The following is a 14087-nucleotide window of genomic DNA, read 5'->3' as shown; positions in this document are numbered from 1 at the left end:
ACCACCTCGATATCGTCACCGTCTATCAATATTCGTGGTGGGAGGCGTAGTGTTTCTTCTCTAGAGCCTCTTCCTCTCATGCATTTTGTTTTCGACGCATTTATGGCCAGTCCGATACGCCTAGCTTCAGCTTTCAGTCCGATGTAGGTTTCCATCATCTTCTCAGAGTTACGTGTCACAATATCAATATCGTCAGCGAAGCCAAAAAGTTGTACGGACCTTCGGAAGATCGTGCCACTCGTGTCGATCCTCGCTCTTCGAATCACACCTTCCAAGGCAATATTGAACAAGATACAAGAGAGTCCATCACCTTGCCGTAGCCCTCTCCGAGATTCGAAGGGACTCGAGAGCGTCCCAGATACTCGGACGTAGCACATCACTCTATCCATCGTTGCTTTGACCAATCGCGTCAGTTTATCCGGGAAACCGTATTCGTGCATGATCTGCCATAGCTGTTCTCGATCGATTGTGTCGTATGCCGCTTTGAAGTCAATGAATAGTGGATACGTGGGTTCTGGAGTACTTGTCTTATCGCAAATATGTGATCCGTAGTGGCGCGGGCTCCAGTGAATTCCTTACGTATTGGTGATAGACGACGGCAAAGGATTTGGGAGAGTACCTTGTAGGCGCCCTTTTTGTAAACGGAACATACCACTCCATCCATCCATTTCTGCGGTAGAATCTCCTCCTCCCAAATCCTCCAGAAATCATCCAGTGCAGCGCTCTAGCCAGTGCCTCTCCTCCATGTTTGAGCAGCTCGCGTGGCAACTGGTCATTGCCCGCGGTTTTGTTGTTCCTCAGCTTGTCGATCTCCTCACTTATCTCCGTCAGATCAGGTGCTGGAAATCTATCGTCGGCTGAGCGTGCACCCAGATTGATTCCTGTACCGTTCTCTGTATCTTGTGCTTCGCCATTCAGATGCCCGTCATAGTACTGCTTCCACCTGTCGATCACCTCACGTTCGTTCGTGAGAAGGTTACCACTGGTATCTCTGCACATTTCGGCCTGTGGCGTGTAGCCTCTACGTGAGCGGTTCACCTTCTCATAGAACTTCCGTGTGTCATTTGCGCGGTACAGCTGTTCCATCGCTTCGCGATCTTGGTCTTCCTGGTGGCGCTTTTTCTTCCGGAAAACCGTGTTCTGTCTGTTTCTGTGCAGATAAATCTCTTCAAATCCTTGTTAGACCTTACGAGGGACGTGCTCTATTGGTCACGACTTGTAAACGCTAGTTTGAATGATTTAAAAGTGAAGCTTTTTAGTGTGAAAGACAAAGAACGCATCGGTCAATCCAAAAAAACTTGAAGATGTCGAATTGCAAAGATTGTTGAACGAAGATAAAACCCAAACTTATTTAAAACAAATGGCGGACAGGTTAAACGTTAGTAACCAAGCTTTGGGAGTGGGCAATGCGAGTTTCATGAGCTGAATTACAGACAACAGTAAAAGCGAAAAACGGTGGACGAAATTTCATGTTTCTTCTGCATCATGGGTGGACAACTGACCAACCATCAACATCAACTGCAAAATAGGTTTTGAAGTTGATGTTGATGGTTAGGATAGATTACGATCGCTTTAGAAAGTCTAAATGCTGTGCATTTGTTGGAATCAAAATAGGCGTCTTGTACTATGACCTCAGACCAGGAGAAACTGTGAATACTAATCGCTAGCGACAGCAAACGAGGAAATCGAATCAAGCATTGCTCGAAAAACAATCAGACATGAGAAAATCATTTTATAAGTATGCCAATGCTCTCGCACACATAACGACAATGGTGAAAAACATAATTTCTGAACTTAGATTGTGGCCCTTATTACCATTCTCACTTCCACTTTCACATTCACTTCACTTACATGTCACTTCACTTGATTTTCCTTATTGCCAGTATCACGCTCAGTGAAGCAATCACTGTAGTGAAAAATATCATCTAAGTAAGTGATAAAGACCTACATTCACTTCACTTCGTTTTCACCGTGAAGTGATACCGATAATAAGGTAAAAATCACTTCACTTGGTTTTCACCGTGTAGTGATACTCGTAATAAGGGCCTGTACCTCTTGCCCCACTCGCCATTCTCTCCAAACTTGATCCATTTCACGCACTTACTGAGTAGCACTTTACTAGTTATGAAGATATGGAAAAATGGCTTCACGACTGGATCGTTGCAAAGACGGAAAACTGAAACAATGTATAGCTATTGATGGTAACTACTTTGAATAAAGTATATTGATCCTGTTGCTGACTATAAGAAAATATTTTTATTAAAACATCCCGCATTATTAACTGACTCATTTCGTATGGTTGTTAGATGCTCTCTCAGAACGCAGTATACCTGCAACTGACGAAGAATATTCGAAATACGATCGACGTTGACTGACAAAGCATTTCTGCAAGAAAGTATTATTCTTTCTCAGAAAACTCATTTATGAGACAAATTATCCTTTCATCCGGATACTTTTGACGATTACGGTAGAAACATTAAGGATAATTAATATAACAAATTCTGACCGCTGCAGTAAAAAAAAAAACTTGAGCTTGAACTTTTCCAGGAGTGTGATTATTACCAGATGCTTTCTTCCGGCGAACAAAGCGAGAAGAGCTGTAGGAAAGTAATATAAAATTTTTCGCAATGACAGTTGTGTGACAACCCGACGTGCACAGATAGATGGATCCCGGGTGTCGATAGTGGCTCACTTGTCGCACTGTATTGATTCGAAATTTGCGGTAATCGATATAATCATTGCTCATTAAAATGTTGGATAACTCGGTTGACAGGTTTCGTTGATTGACGTGCATATTGGTGTGAAAATTTCAGATCTCATACTGGAAACTGGAACTTGAAGTTGTGATATTTATATGATATGAAATTGCTCGTTGATATTATTCGTAAAATTGTCTAACATAATTTTAATAACTACTGAGCATTTAGTTGACAAGAAAACAGGGTACAGTAATAATGTACGGAAGTACGGCAATCGATTAACAAACTTTTATCTGAACAAGAAAACAACTGGCAGCTGACGTATGCTTTTCGATCTCAAAATTCCCACGTATCCATCCACTTGAGTCCTGCCAGCGTCGAATTCGGTTCGTGGGAGAACGGTCCGTTCATTCCGTATGCCAGTGGCGAGAAAAGGGCAAAACTGTACACCAACGCGGCAAGGGCAGCTCCAAGGACCGTGTGCCGCAACCAGACGGGAAGTTTTCCGGTTAGATAGTCCAACATCACACCTGCAGAAAAGAGAAATACGAAAGATGATAAGAATAAGTTTAGAAGTTTGTGGCGGGAAAAAAAGGCGTAAATCACATAAATCCCGTGGATAAGTTCTGTCCATTCTGGCAGATAGAAATACTTCTGTCCTAATAAATAATTCCCGGCGAACCCGGGAGGGAGCCAAAGGTGTTAGTTTCAGGATGTGATTTGAAGATGGGATCATGTTTCTTTGCTGACGTACGTCTTAGCTAAGAAAATATTTGAACGAGATAAGTTTAAATTATATTTGAACGCTTGTTTGATTTGAGTACTAGCGATATCTTCAATAAATAAGCTTATGACAAACTTTTGTTACAATCACCACCGCATATTGTCGAACAAAGTCAGCTGCTGTCAGATAATTTGATTCTATGTAGTGTAATATTTATTCCGCTATCAACAAAAAATTGATGTTTTGTGCTGAAACCAAAGCGTGAACGGTTTCCACGTGACACATTGCTTGTTTCACTCAACATAATATTTATCAAAAAAAAAATGTCACCACAAGCTGCCATGCAAAGCGCTGTTTTCTTTTTTTTTTGTTCTCGTTTGATTTTCCTATTCCGATAAACAAAAAGTGTTATTAATTAATACATGCATGCCATTGACAATTTCGTTTCACTCATGACACAATTTGCGGATCTGAGTAGGCGCTAAATTTCAGGCGTTCAATGACGGGACCATTCATGTATGTCACTCGAAATTCACACAGACACACACCCATTACAATCGCAACTGTGGCATGCCACCTACGGGCCCTACAATGACGTCGTGTGCGTCATTAAAGGTGTTCATTATTTTAATGCTAATCCCCATAATTGCCATTTATAGAGACGCTGATGACAACCGGTAATACAACTGATGGTTGTTAATAATTTATAAACTGGTTTTGTGAAGATTAGTAACGGAAATAAAATATAAATGGTAACAATCCGAATTTAAATCGGATCCAGTATTGAAACGACGGACTAATCGAATGAAATTTATTAGATTCATCTGTTAACAGTTCGCCCTTACTTCTCCATTTTGTTCCGTGTTCCTCTCGTCCGTGTACGGTACCTCAAATAACCTGGAAATTACCACCTATATTTGAATCGAACATACTTTTCGATACGTGTTGCCTGAATCAATTAATCATACGGCGTACCACAGGACTCTCATCTAGGGCCTCTTCTTTTCGTTCTACATGTGAACGGAACTTTCTGTACACTCAAAGATCTGAAATTGCTCATACATGCAGACATCATGGAACTTTGCATGGTAATAAGAAATGTTGAAGACGCTGTAATTTCTCAAAATGAAACTAAGCTATTTCACAATTGGCGTAGCAAAAGTCTTTCAGTAGGAAATATGAAACACAATCTTAAGTCATACGTTTAGCAAATCCACTTGTTGAAAAATGTAAAATTGTACGAGATTTAGGCATAATCTCCGACTCTAAATTCACTTTTGTGCAACATTACAATATCATAATCAATAAAGCAAATAGTATGCTGGGCTTTATTGAACACCTCATTCATAACTTTCAAGACCCTATCTTGGAATATTGCAGTCTAGTATGGAGTCCATATGTTATTACTCACCAAGAACGCATTGAATCAAACCAGGAACGATTTCTTCTTTATGTACTTCGTAAATTAAACAGGACCTCATTTCTTCTTTCATCGTATGATGGACGCAGCATGCTCAACAGCTTTATTTCATCAGCAACATTAGTTTTCAACCCATTCAACCATCTCAGAAATACTATCTATCAATATTGATCACTCTAAGAAATGCAATACGAAATCGATAATCGATAATAATCGAAAAAGACATCACAGTTACACTATTACGTGACGATACGGGTTACTAATTCAATATTGTTTAGTAGTTTGCGTTTAGCATGCATCAGAATTTGAAATGTCAAAACTAATTGAGCATGATGTCCACGTAGAGGTGTGAACTATTCTATATTGTACGCGTTTTTTTTTCGGATGAAAAAAAAATCACCTGTAAACAATATGACAATCAAAATAACAAACCGTTCATAGTTCTGTGTCTTTGCCGTCGTCTATCACCAATAGCTAAGGAATTCGTAGGGCCGTACCAAGCGGGATTTACTGGAGCCCGCGCCACTACGGATCACATTTTCGCGATAAGACAAGTACTCCAGAATACAACGTACCCACGCATCACCTATTAATTGACTTCAAAGCGGCATACGAAACAATCGATCGAGAACAGCTATGGCAGATCATGCACGAATACGGTTTCCCGGATAAACTGACGCGATTGGTCAAAGCAACGATGGATAGAGTGATGTGCTACGTCCGAGTATCTGGGACGTTCTCGAGTCCCTTAGAATCTCGGAGAGGGCTACGTCAAGGTGATGGACTTTCTTGTATCTTGTTCAATATTGCCCTGGAAGGTGTGATTCGAAGAGCGAGGATCGACACGAGTGGCACGATCTTCCGAAAGTCGGTACAACTTTTTGGCTTCGCTGATGATATTGATATTGTGACACGTAACCTTGAGAAGATGACGGAAACCTACATCGGACTGAAAGCTGAAGCTAGGCGTATCGGACTGGCCATAAATGCGTCGAAAACAAAATACATGAGAGGAAGAGGCTCTAGAGAAGAAAGATACACCTCCCACCACGAATATTGATAGACGGTGACGATATCGAGGTGGTTGACGAGTTCGTGTATTTGGGCTCACTGGTGACCACCGTTAATGACACCAGCAGAGAAATTCATAGACGTATTTTGGCAGGGAACCGTGCGTACTTTGGACTCAGGAAAACCCTTCGATCGAGAAAAGTACGCCACCGCACGAAATTGACCATCTACAAAACGCTCATTAGACCGGTTGTTCTCTATGGCCAAGAGACCTGGACTATGTTGGCAGAGGACCAACGCGCCCTCAGTGTTTTCGAAAGAAAGGTACTGAGAACCATCTATGGCGGAGTGCAGATGGTAGACGGAACGTGGAGACGGCGTATGAATCACGAATTGCAACAGCTGCTAGGTGAACCACCTATCGTACGGACAGCTAAAATCGGACGTCTACGATGGGCTGGGCATGTCATAAGGATGTCGGACGACAGTCCAATGAAAATGGTTCTTGAAACTAATCCGACTGGCACAAGAAGAAGAGGAGCGCAGCGAGCAAGGTGGATCGATCAAGTGGAGGGTGATCTCAGAAGCATCCGTGCCTTGAGTGGCTTCGCTACGAGCAGCCATGGACCGAGTTATGTGGAGACGTATGCTTGATACAGCAAAGGACACCCCAGGCCTATAGCTGTTAGGTAAGGTAAGTCATAGTTCTGTGTAGAATTAGGGTTTTTAAACTTATCCAGCATTATCACATTTAACAGTTATGAAATGGTGTTCAATTTTAATGAAATTTAAACGACCCGATATTGTGTATTTATACCACTGGAATCGGAAATCATCATAATAGAAAAGTTGAACGTAAGTAGATCGATTTTTAAAATCAAGACATTTTAATACATAATTCGTAAATGTTGGCGAAAATCTGGAATTCGCATCGAGATGAATTCGTTTAGTTCTACTTTTACATTTAGAGTTTTACATATATTGGAAGTACATTTCTCAATTGAGATTTTTGAGTATCAGCCATCTTTTTCACAATTTTTTGTTTTTTTTTATTGTTTTTCTACATATATTCGATTTACGCTTGACAGTTGCTCAAAAATCTATACAATTGGAAGGAATCATTATTTTCTTGATGTAATAATATGATAATAAAATAAATCGGTATCATTTCGCTTATAACGAGTGTTTTTTAGATGGCTTGGGATTACTTATCATTGTTTTGTTTTCATTGTTTTCAGCATGTTTCAGTCTTTGTTTATTTATTTATTTATTTATTTATTTATTTATTTGGGAGCAGGGAAAAGCCCGATGGAGATGAAATTTAGCAATCTCTCTCTCCAGCAGGCATAAAACCTCCTCATCAGTATCAACAGATTACAATGATCCAACAGATACATTTGGACTCAACATTAACAATTAAAACTAACAATCAAAACTAACAATTAAAGCTAACAATGAAAACTAAATCTATAATCCTATAACTAGTTGATGACATCAAGCATTGCATGGCAGTAATAGTGCTCTTTCTTAAAAGGTAAGAGAGAAGAAAAAAGTGGCGAATTGAGTACCAGGGTTGGTGGAGGAGGTGGTAAAGGAGCGTGGACTAACGACGATGTTAGAATCGGCATGTAGATCTAATTAGTGATTAAAAAGGTGGTGGAAGAAAAAGAAAACGACGATGTTAGAATCGGCATGTAGATCTAATTAGTGATCGAAGAAAGCATGTTGATAGACGAAGAAAAAGAGGAAGGGACGACCGGGTTAATTTCTGCGAGCAAATCTAGTTAGTGTCCAATGAAGATGGTGGAGAGACGAAGTGGGGGTTGAACGAAAAAACAATATTGTCGGTTCCATACAAATACTGATCGTAAGGCTAATCTTACAAGTGATTACGAAACAATCGTTTAATCATATTTCGAGATAAATGAAAATCGAAAACATTGGAACAGTTGTTGAAAGTTCGGCACATACTGGAGAATGGTTCATTGTACCCATAATTTGTTCTTGCAATAGGTAATCTGAGAAAGGGGTGGGAACGTAGATTACGTCGATGAATGTCGAGATTAATCAACTGCAAAAGCTCGGGACAGTCGATATGTGATTGAAGTAAATCAGCAACGAAAGTTGCCTTGGAGATATTTCGACGAACAAATAACCGATCCAAGTCAATAAGCTTACAGCGATCGATGTAACTAGGAAGATTAACAGGATCTCTCCAAGGTAGGTTACGCAGGGCAAATCTAACAAATTTATGCTGAATGGCTTCAATCCGCTCTATGTCGATTTGATAATGAGGTGACCAGACAACAGCTGAATATTCAAGTGTCGAGCGGACTAAAGAACAATATAATGCTTTTAGACAATGTACATTGACAAACCTCTTGGTGATGCGGAAAACAAAACCTAAAAGCTTGGATGCCTTAGAAATCACATAGTCGATATGACTTTTGAAATCTAGCTGGATATCAAGAATGATACCTAGATCTTTAACGATAGACTCACGTTTAAGTACATTCTGCGAAATGTTGTAGTCGTACCTAATTAACGAGTGTTTGCGAGTAAACGACATAACGGAACATTTCGAGACATTTAAAACCATTTTATTGCTAATACACCAGTTCACGAATATATCAAGCTGTGACTGCAAAAATATGTTGTCGTCAGGTGATTTTATTGGATAATATAGTTTAAAATCATCTGCGAAAGATAGTTTGTGGCATTTCAATATAAAATTGAGATCGTTGAGGTAGAGCAAGAATAAAAATGGCCCCAAGTGACTGCCTTGAGGGACTCCAGAGCAGACTGCGAAAGGTGTTGTAATGCAGTCTCCAATTTTTACTGACATTTCACGACCAATTAGATAAGACTGCAGCCTCTACTCAGTATTGTTTGTCAAATCATCCCCTATTCAGGGACTCCAGAACAACGCTTCTAAATAGTGGAAATTTAGTTTCAAAATCAGTGTTCAATTAGAACTGTTTATAGCGCAAGATTCTCATCAGTGATGAGCGGCATTTTTGGTTGTATGGACACGACAACCAGCAAACTTGCCGTATTTGGAGCGAGTGCGGTAAAATTTCATTTTCGATTGAATAATATAAGATGAAAATGAAATTTATGGCCAGCATATTCCTACTAATTCATTTGACTACCATTTTCGAATGAAGCTCCCAGAATTCATCGTTAGTTGAGTAATCGTACTTAGTCATTTGAAGTTTTGCTTGCTCAGTTTCAAGTGCCAAGTAGTCTAGCTGCTTCATTGTCTTCGCTTTTTGGTAGTGAGCAAATTCGAATGAATAGAATTATAAATGGAGTAAAGTATTAAAAATGAAAACTGAAGGAGAAAATTATCAATTCTGTATAAAATGTTCAAAACGACGTATGTAACATTGAGAGATTCTCTTTGTTTACTTTCTCTTTCGATTATTGCGAAATATTCCTGCATTTTTCGGTAATTTCTCCAGAACAGATTGAAAGATGATAGCTTTAGTTATTATTATCGGTAAATAATTGGAGAGAAGGATTGCTAAGAGTGCCGTAATAATCAAAAGAGAAAGTAAACAAAAAGAATCTCTCATTGTTACATACGTCGTTTTGAACATTTTATACAGAATTTATGTATATTCTGTAAATGATATTTCAGCTATCTAATTTGTCTTTCATCTATTATCTTGAACCAATTCGAATGTTTACATGAACCTCATTTGAATGCCTGCTCTCACACTTTTGAAAGAGATATTTTGTTACTTCAAGAGATCAACTGACGGTGATAAAACTGAGCTTTGATTGGAAGAGAAATGAGTGAAGAACTGAATGCTGCCCGTTAGGTACGTCAGCGAACGTTGTGTGTGTGTCAGAGTGTGAAGTTTACTGCAGTAGGACGATCGTCAATATGTTCCACATTCAGTTTCAATTGAATTGAATGAAGTTTTACTGCACTATTTGGAGCAAAGATAATCCACACGCCGTTCAAGAATTACCGATGCATTCCGATAAATGTGCTTTTTGGTGCGGTCTATGGGCTGATGGAATCATCGGTCCTTATTTCTTTAAAAAAATGAGGAGGGACGATGCGTTACCGCGAATGGAAAACGATACAGAACGATGATCAATGAATTCTCGTTGCCAAATCTTCAAGATATGGATGTGAACGAAATGTGGTTTCAACAGGATGGTGCCACTTGTCATACTGCGGCCGAAACAAACGAATTATTGTAATGTAATCACGTCAGGAACAAAACAATAGATTACTTGATCTTTGTTTTTCGAGTATTTCCGACAAGGCTCCCAAGATTGTACTAGCTCCTTCGCCTCTAGTAAAATCTGTTAGGCACCATCCACCGCTGCATATCGTGCTTGATTCAGAAAATAAAACGTACTGTGACGTTTCGAACACCGTCAGCTATAATTTTTATAAAGCTGATTATGATAGCATGAATAATTTTCTTTTTACTATTAATTGGACTGAAGTTCTTAACAATGACGATGTCAATGCTGCAGTACAGACTTTTTCTAACATTATGAGCTATGTTATCGATCGCTTTGTGCCTAAGCGATCCAGTCGGAAATCAACCAAACCGAATTGGCAATCCACCGAACTAAGACGTTTAAAAAGAGTAAAACGGGCAGCATTGAAGCAATATTCTAAGCATGGAGGATTTGTCTTACGGCAAAATTATGTGCAGATAAACCGAACGTACAAGAGGGCCGTGGAGCGTTGCCACGATAATTATTTGCGGAACGTACAACGTAAACTAAAGTCGGATCCCAAAAAATTCTGGAGCTATGTCAACGAGCAAAGGAAAGAATCTGAGCTACCTTCGTCAATGCGTTACGGAGAATTCACAGGTTCAAGTCCGCAGGAGATTTGTCAGCTATTTTCTCAGAAGTTTGCTAGTGTTTTTTCTGATGAAAAATTGTTACCGCATCAAGTATCCCTTGCGGTGCAAAATGTGCCATTTCTTTATCAGTCCTTAAATGCGATCAATTTGGATGAAAACATTGTTCTGTTGGCAATCCGTGAAACAAAGGCTAGCACCTCTTTAGGGCCAGATGGTATACCGGCGATTGCTCTGCTAGTTTAGCAGCACCTCTTACGTCTTTGTTCCTCAAATCGCTAACTGCCGGAATATTTCCCGATCTGTGGAAGTCCTCTTTTATGTTTCCAGTTCATAAAAAAGGAAATAAAAAATTACTTGACAACTACCGTGGGATTGCATTTCTCAGCGTCATTCCAAAGCTTTTTGAAAAGATCGTTCTTGAGCCAATTTTCAACCATTGTAAGCAGTATATTGTACACACTCAGCATGGATTTATGCCAAAACGTTCTACTGCTACAAATCTGCTTTCGCTTACGAATTATGTTACAAATTCTATGTCCGTTGGTTATCAAACAGACGTCATTTACATTTTCTGTCGGCAGCCTTTGATAAAATAAATCACGCTATCGCCATTGCTAAACTAGACAAACTCGGTTTTGGCTCGAACGTACTTCGCTGGATTAATTCATACCTAAGCGATCGACGTCTTGCCGTAAGAATCGGTGACTGTGTATCTGATGAGTTTTGCGCTTCCTCCGGAATTCCACAAGGCAGTCATCTAGGACCACTGATATTCTTGCTGTACTTTAACGATGTGAATTTTGTCCTGGAAGGTCCGCGGCTTTCATTTGCTGATGATCTAAAAATGTATAACATAATCCGGAAAATAGATGATGCTGTATTCCTGCAACGCCAACTGTTAATTTTTGCCGACTGGTGTGAGATCAATCGAATGATTCTAAATCCCCAGAAATGTTCGATCATAACATTCACACGAACGAAAAATCCAGTTCGATTTGAATACTGCATTGGTGACACTCCAATTGAAAGGACGACATGTGTGAAAGGTCTTGGCATCTTCCTCGATGAGCAACTGACGTTTAAGCAACATGTTAGCTACATAGTTGCAAAAGCTTCCCGATGCTTGGGATTTGTAATACGGATAACCAAAAATTTCAATGATATTTACTGCCTGAAAACTGTTTACTGTTCGCTGGTACGCTCTATTCTTGAATATTGCTCAGTTGTATGGAACCCTTACTACATCAACGGTGTCAATCGGATCGAATCGATACAACGCAGATTTATTCGCTTTGCACTGCGCCGGTTGCCTTGGAATAATCCACAACAGCTCCCAAGTTATGAAAGTCGAGCGATGTTAATTGGAATTGACACACTGCATGTTCGACGTGATTTATCACGAGAATTGACAATATCTGATATTTTAACTGATAGGATCGATTGCCCCGCACTTCTTAGCGAAATCAACCTCAACGTTCGATCACGTGTTCTTCGTAACAGTTTGTTCCTTCGCTTACCATTTCGTCGCACTAATTATGGAATTAACGGTGCTATTACAGGAATGCAGCGGTTCTTCAACAGAGTTTCATCAGGATTTGATTTCCATCTGCCACGCCGTGCCATACGATCTAATTTTTTATACAGGGTGATTTTTTAAGAGCTTGAGAACTTTTTTAAACAATAAAACGCATAAAATTTGCAAAATCTCATCGGTTCTTTATTTTAAACGTTAGATTGGTACATGACATTTACTTTTTGAAGATAATTTCATTTAAATGTTGACCGCGGCTGCGTCTTAGGTGGTCCATTCGGAAAGTCCAATTTTGGGCAACTTTTTCGAGCATTTCGGCCGGAATAGCCTGAATTTCTTCGGAAATGTTGTCTTCCAAAGCTGGAATAGTTACTGGCTTATTTCTGTAGACTTTAGACTTGACGTAGCCCCACAAAAAATAGTCTAAAGGCGTCAAATCGCATGATCTTGGTGGCCAACTTACCGGTCCATTTCTTGAGATGAATTGTTCTCCGAAGTTTTCCCTCAAAATGGCCATAGAATCGCGAGCTGTGTGGCATGTAGCGCCATCTTGTTGAAACCACATGTCAACCAAGTTCAGTTCTTCCATTTTTGGCAACAAAAAGTTTGTTAGCATCGAACGATAGCGATCGCCATTCACTGTAACGTTGCGTCCAACAGCATCTTTGAAAAAATACGGTCCAATGATTCCACCAGCGTACAAACCACACCAAACAGTGCATTTTTCGGGATGCATGGGCAGTTCTTGAACGGCTTCTGGTTGCTCTTCACTCCAAATGCGGCAATTTTGCTTATTTACGTAGCCATTCAACCAGAATTATGTAGACCATAAATCGGGCGTAAAGCGCGAAACACATTTCGAACCGAACACTGATTTTGGTAATAAAATTCAATGATTTGCAAGCGTTGCTCGTTAGTAAGTCTATTCATGATGAAATGTCAGAGCATACTGAGCAAATAATAATGCATGAAAATCATAACCTCAAAAAATCTGAGCAAATACTAATGCATGAAAATCCTAACCTCAAAAAAATCACCTTTTATATACTAAGAAATAATCATTTGGACTAAATTATGTCTGTTGATTCGAACAAATAAATAAATAAATAAATAAATAAATAAATAAATAAATAAATAAATAAATAAATAAATAAATAAATAAATAAATAAATAAATAAATAAATAAATAAATAAATATTCAAAGATCATTTCAACGACAACATTATTTCGGGGATTGGACCGGTGAATCGGCCTCCGCTTTTTTGTGATTTGACTCAGTTATTTTTTGTTGGAATACTTGAAGCCATTGATTTGAATGGATAAACCAGCAACGATTGATGCTTTGCAAATCAATATTAAATGCCAAGAAATTATCTACCAAAGATTATCCGATGTCTACAAGCACATCTACAATTTGACGCTATCAACACTGATTTCACCGCAGCCTTCGACAAAAAAAAACCATCCAGTAACAGTTTCAAAACTCAATAGACTTGGATTCAGCGGATCATTACTTAAATGGCTACAGTCTTATTTTATTTTTCGTGAAATGTCAATGAAAATCGGATACTGCATTACAACATCTTTCGCAGCCAGTTCTGGGGTTCTTCAAGGCTATCACTTGGGACCATTTATATTTTTACTCTACCTGAACGATCTCAAGTTTTTATTAAAATGCCACAAGCTATCTTTCGCGGACGATATCAAATATTTTTATTGCATTGTTGTGGCGTCCATAGGTTCGAAATCATATTTGAATATTAATGCAGAAGTGGCTAAAAACTTATTTTGACGTGAGTTCCATCGTCCATCGAAATGCATAATTTATATTCGGTCAGTGCTTTCTCGTATAGTTTCCAAG

General features: G+C 39.2%; 1 protein-coding gene across 1 annotated transcript in view; it reads right to left on the bottom strand.

The window, feature by feature from the left end:
• Positions 1–2878: 2878 nt before the first annotated feature.
• LOC131438828 (protein O-mannosyl-transferase 2) overlaps positions 2879–14087 on the bottom strand; it is a 48168-nt gene continuing 36959 nt past the window's right edge. The window contains exon 8 of the mRNA XM_058609152.1: positions 2879–3229. Coding sequence (XP_058465135.1) covers positions 3036–3229 — 194 coding nt within the window. The 3' untranslated portion in view covers positions 2879–3035. The remainder of the gene's footprint in view (positions 3230–14087) is intronic.

This window comes from Malaya genurostris, chromosome 1 (genome assembly GCF_030247185.1).
Source record: "Malaya genurostris strain Urasoe2022 chromosome 1, Malgen_1.1, whole genome shotgun sequence".
NCBI classification, from domain to species: Eukaryota; Metazoa; Arthropoda; class Insecta; order Diptera; family Culicidae; genus Malaya; species Malaya genurostris.
Note: the sequence above shows the minus strand (reverse complement) of the source record. Positions and strands in the feature narration are given on the sequence as shown.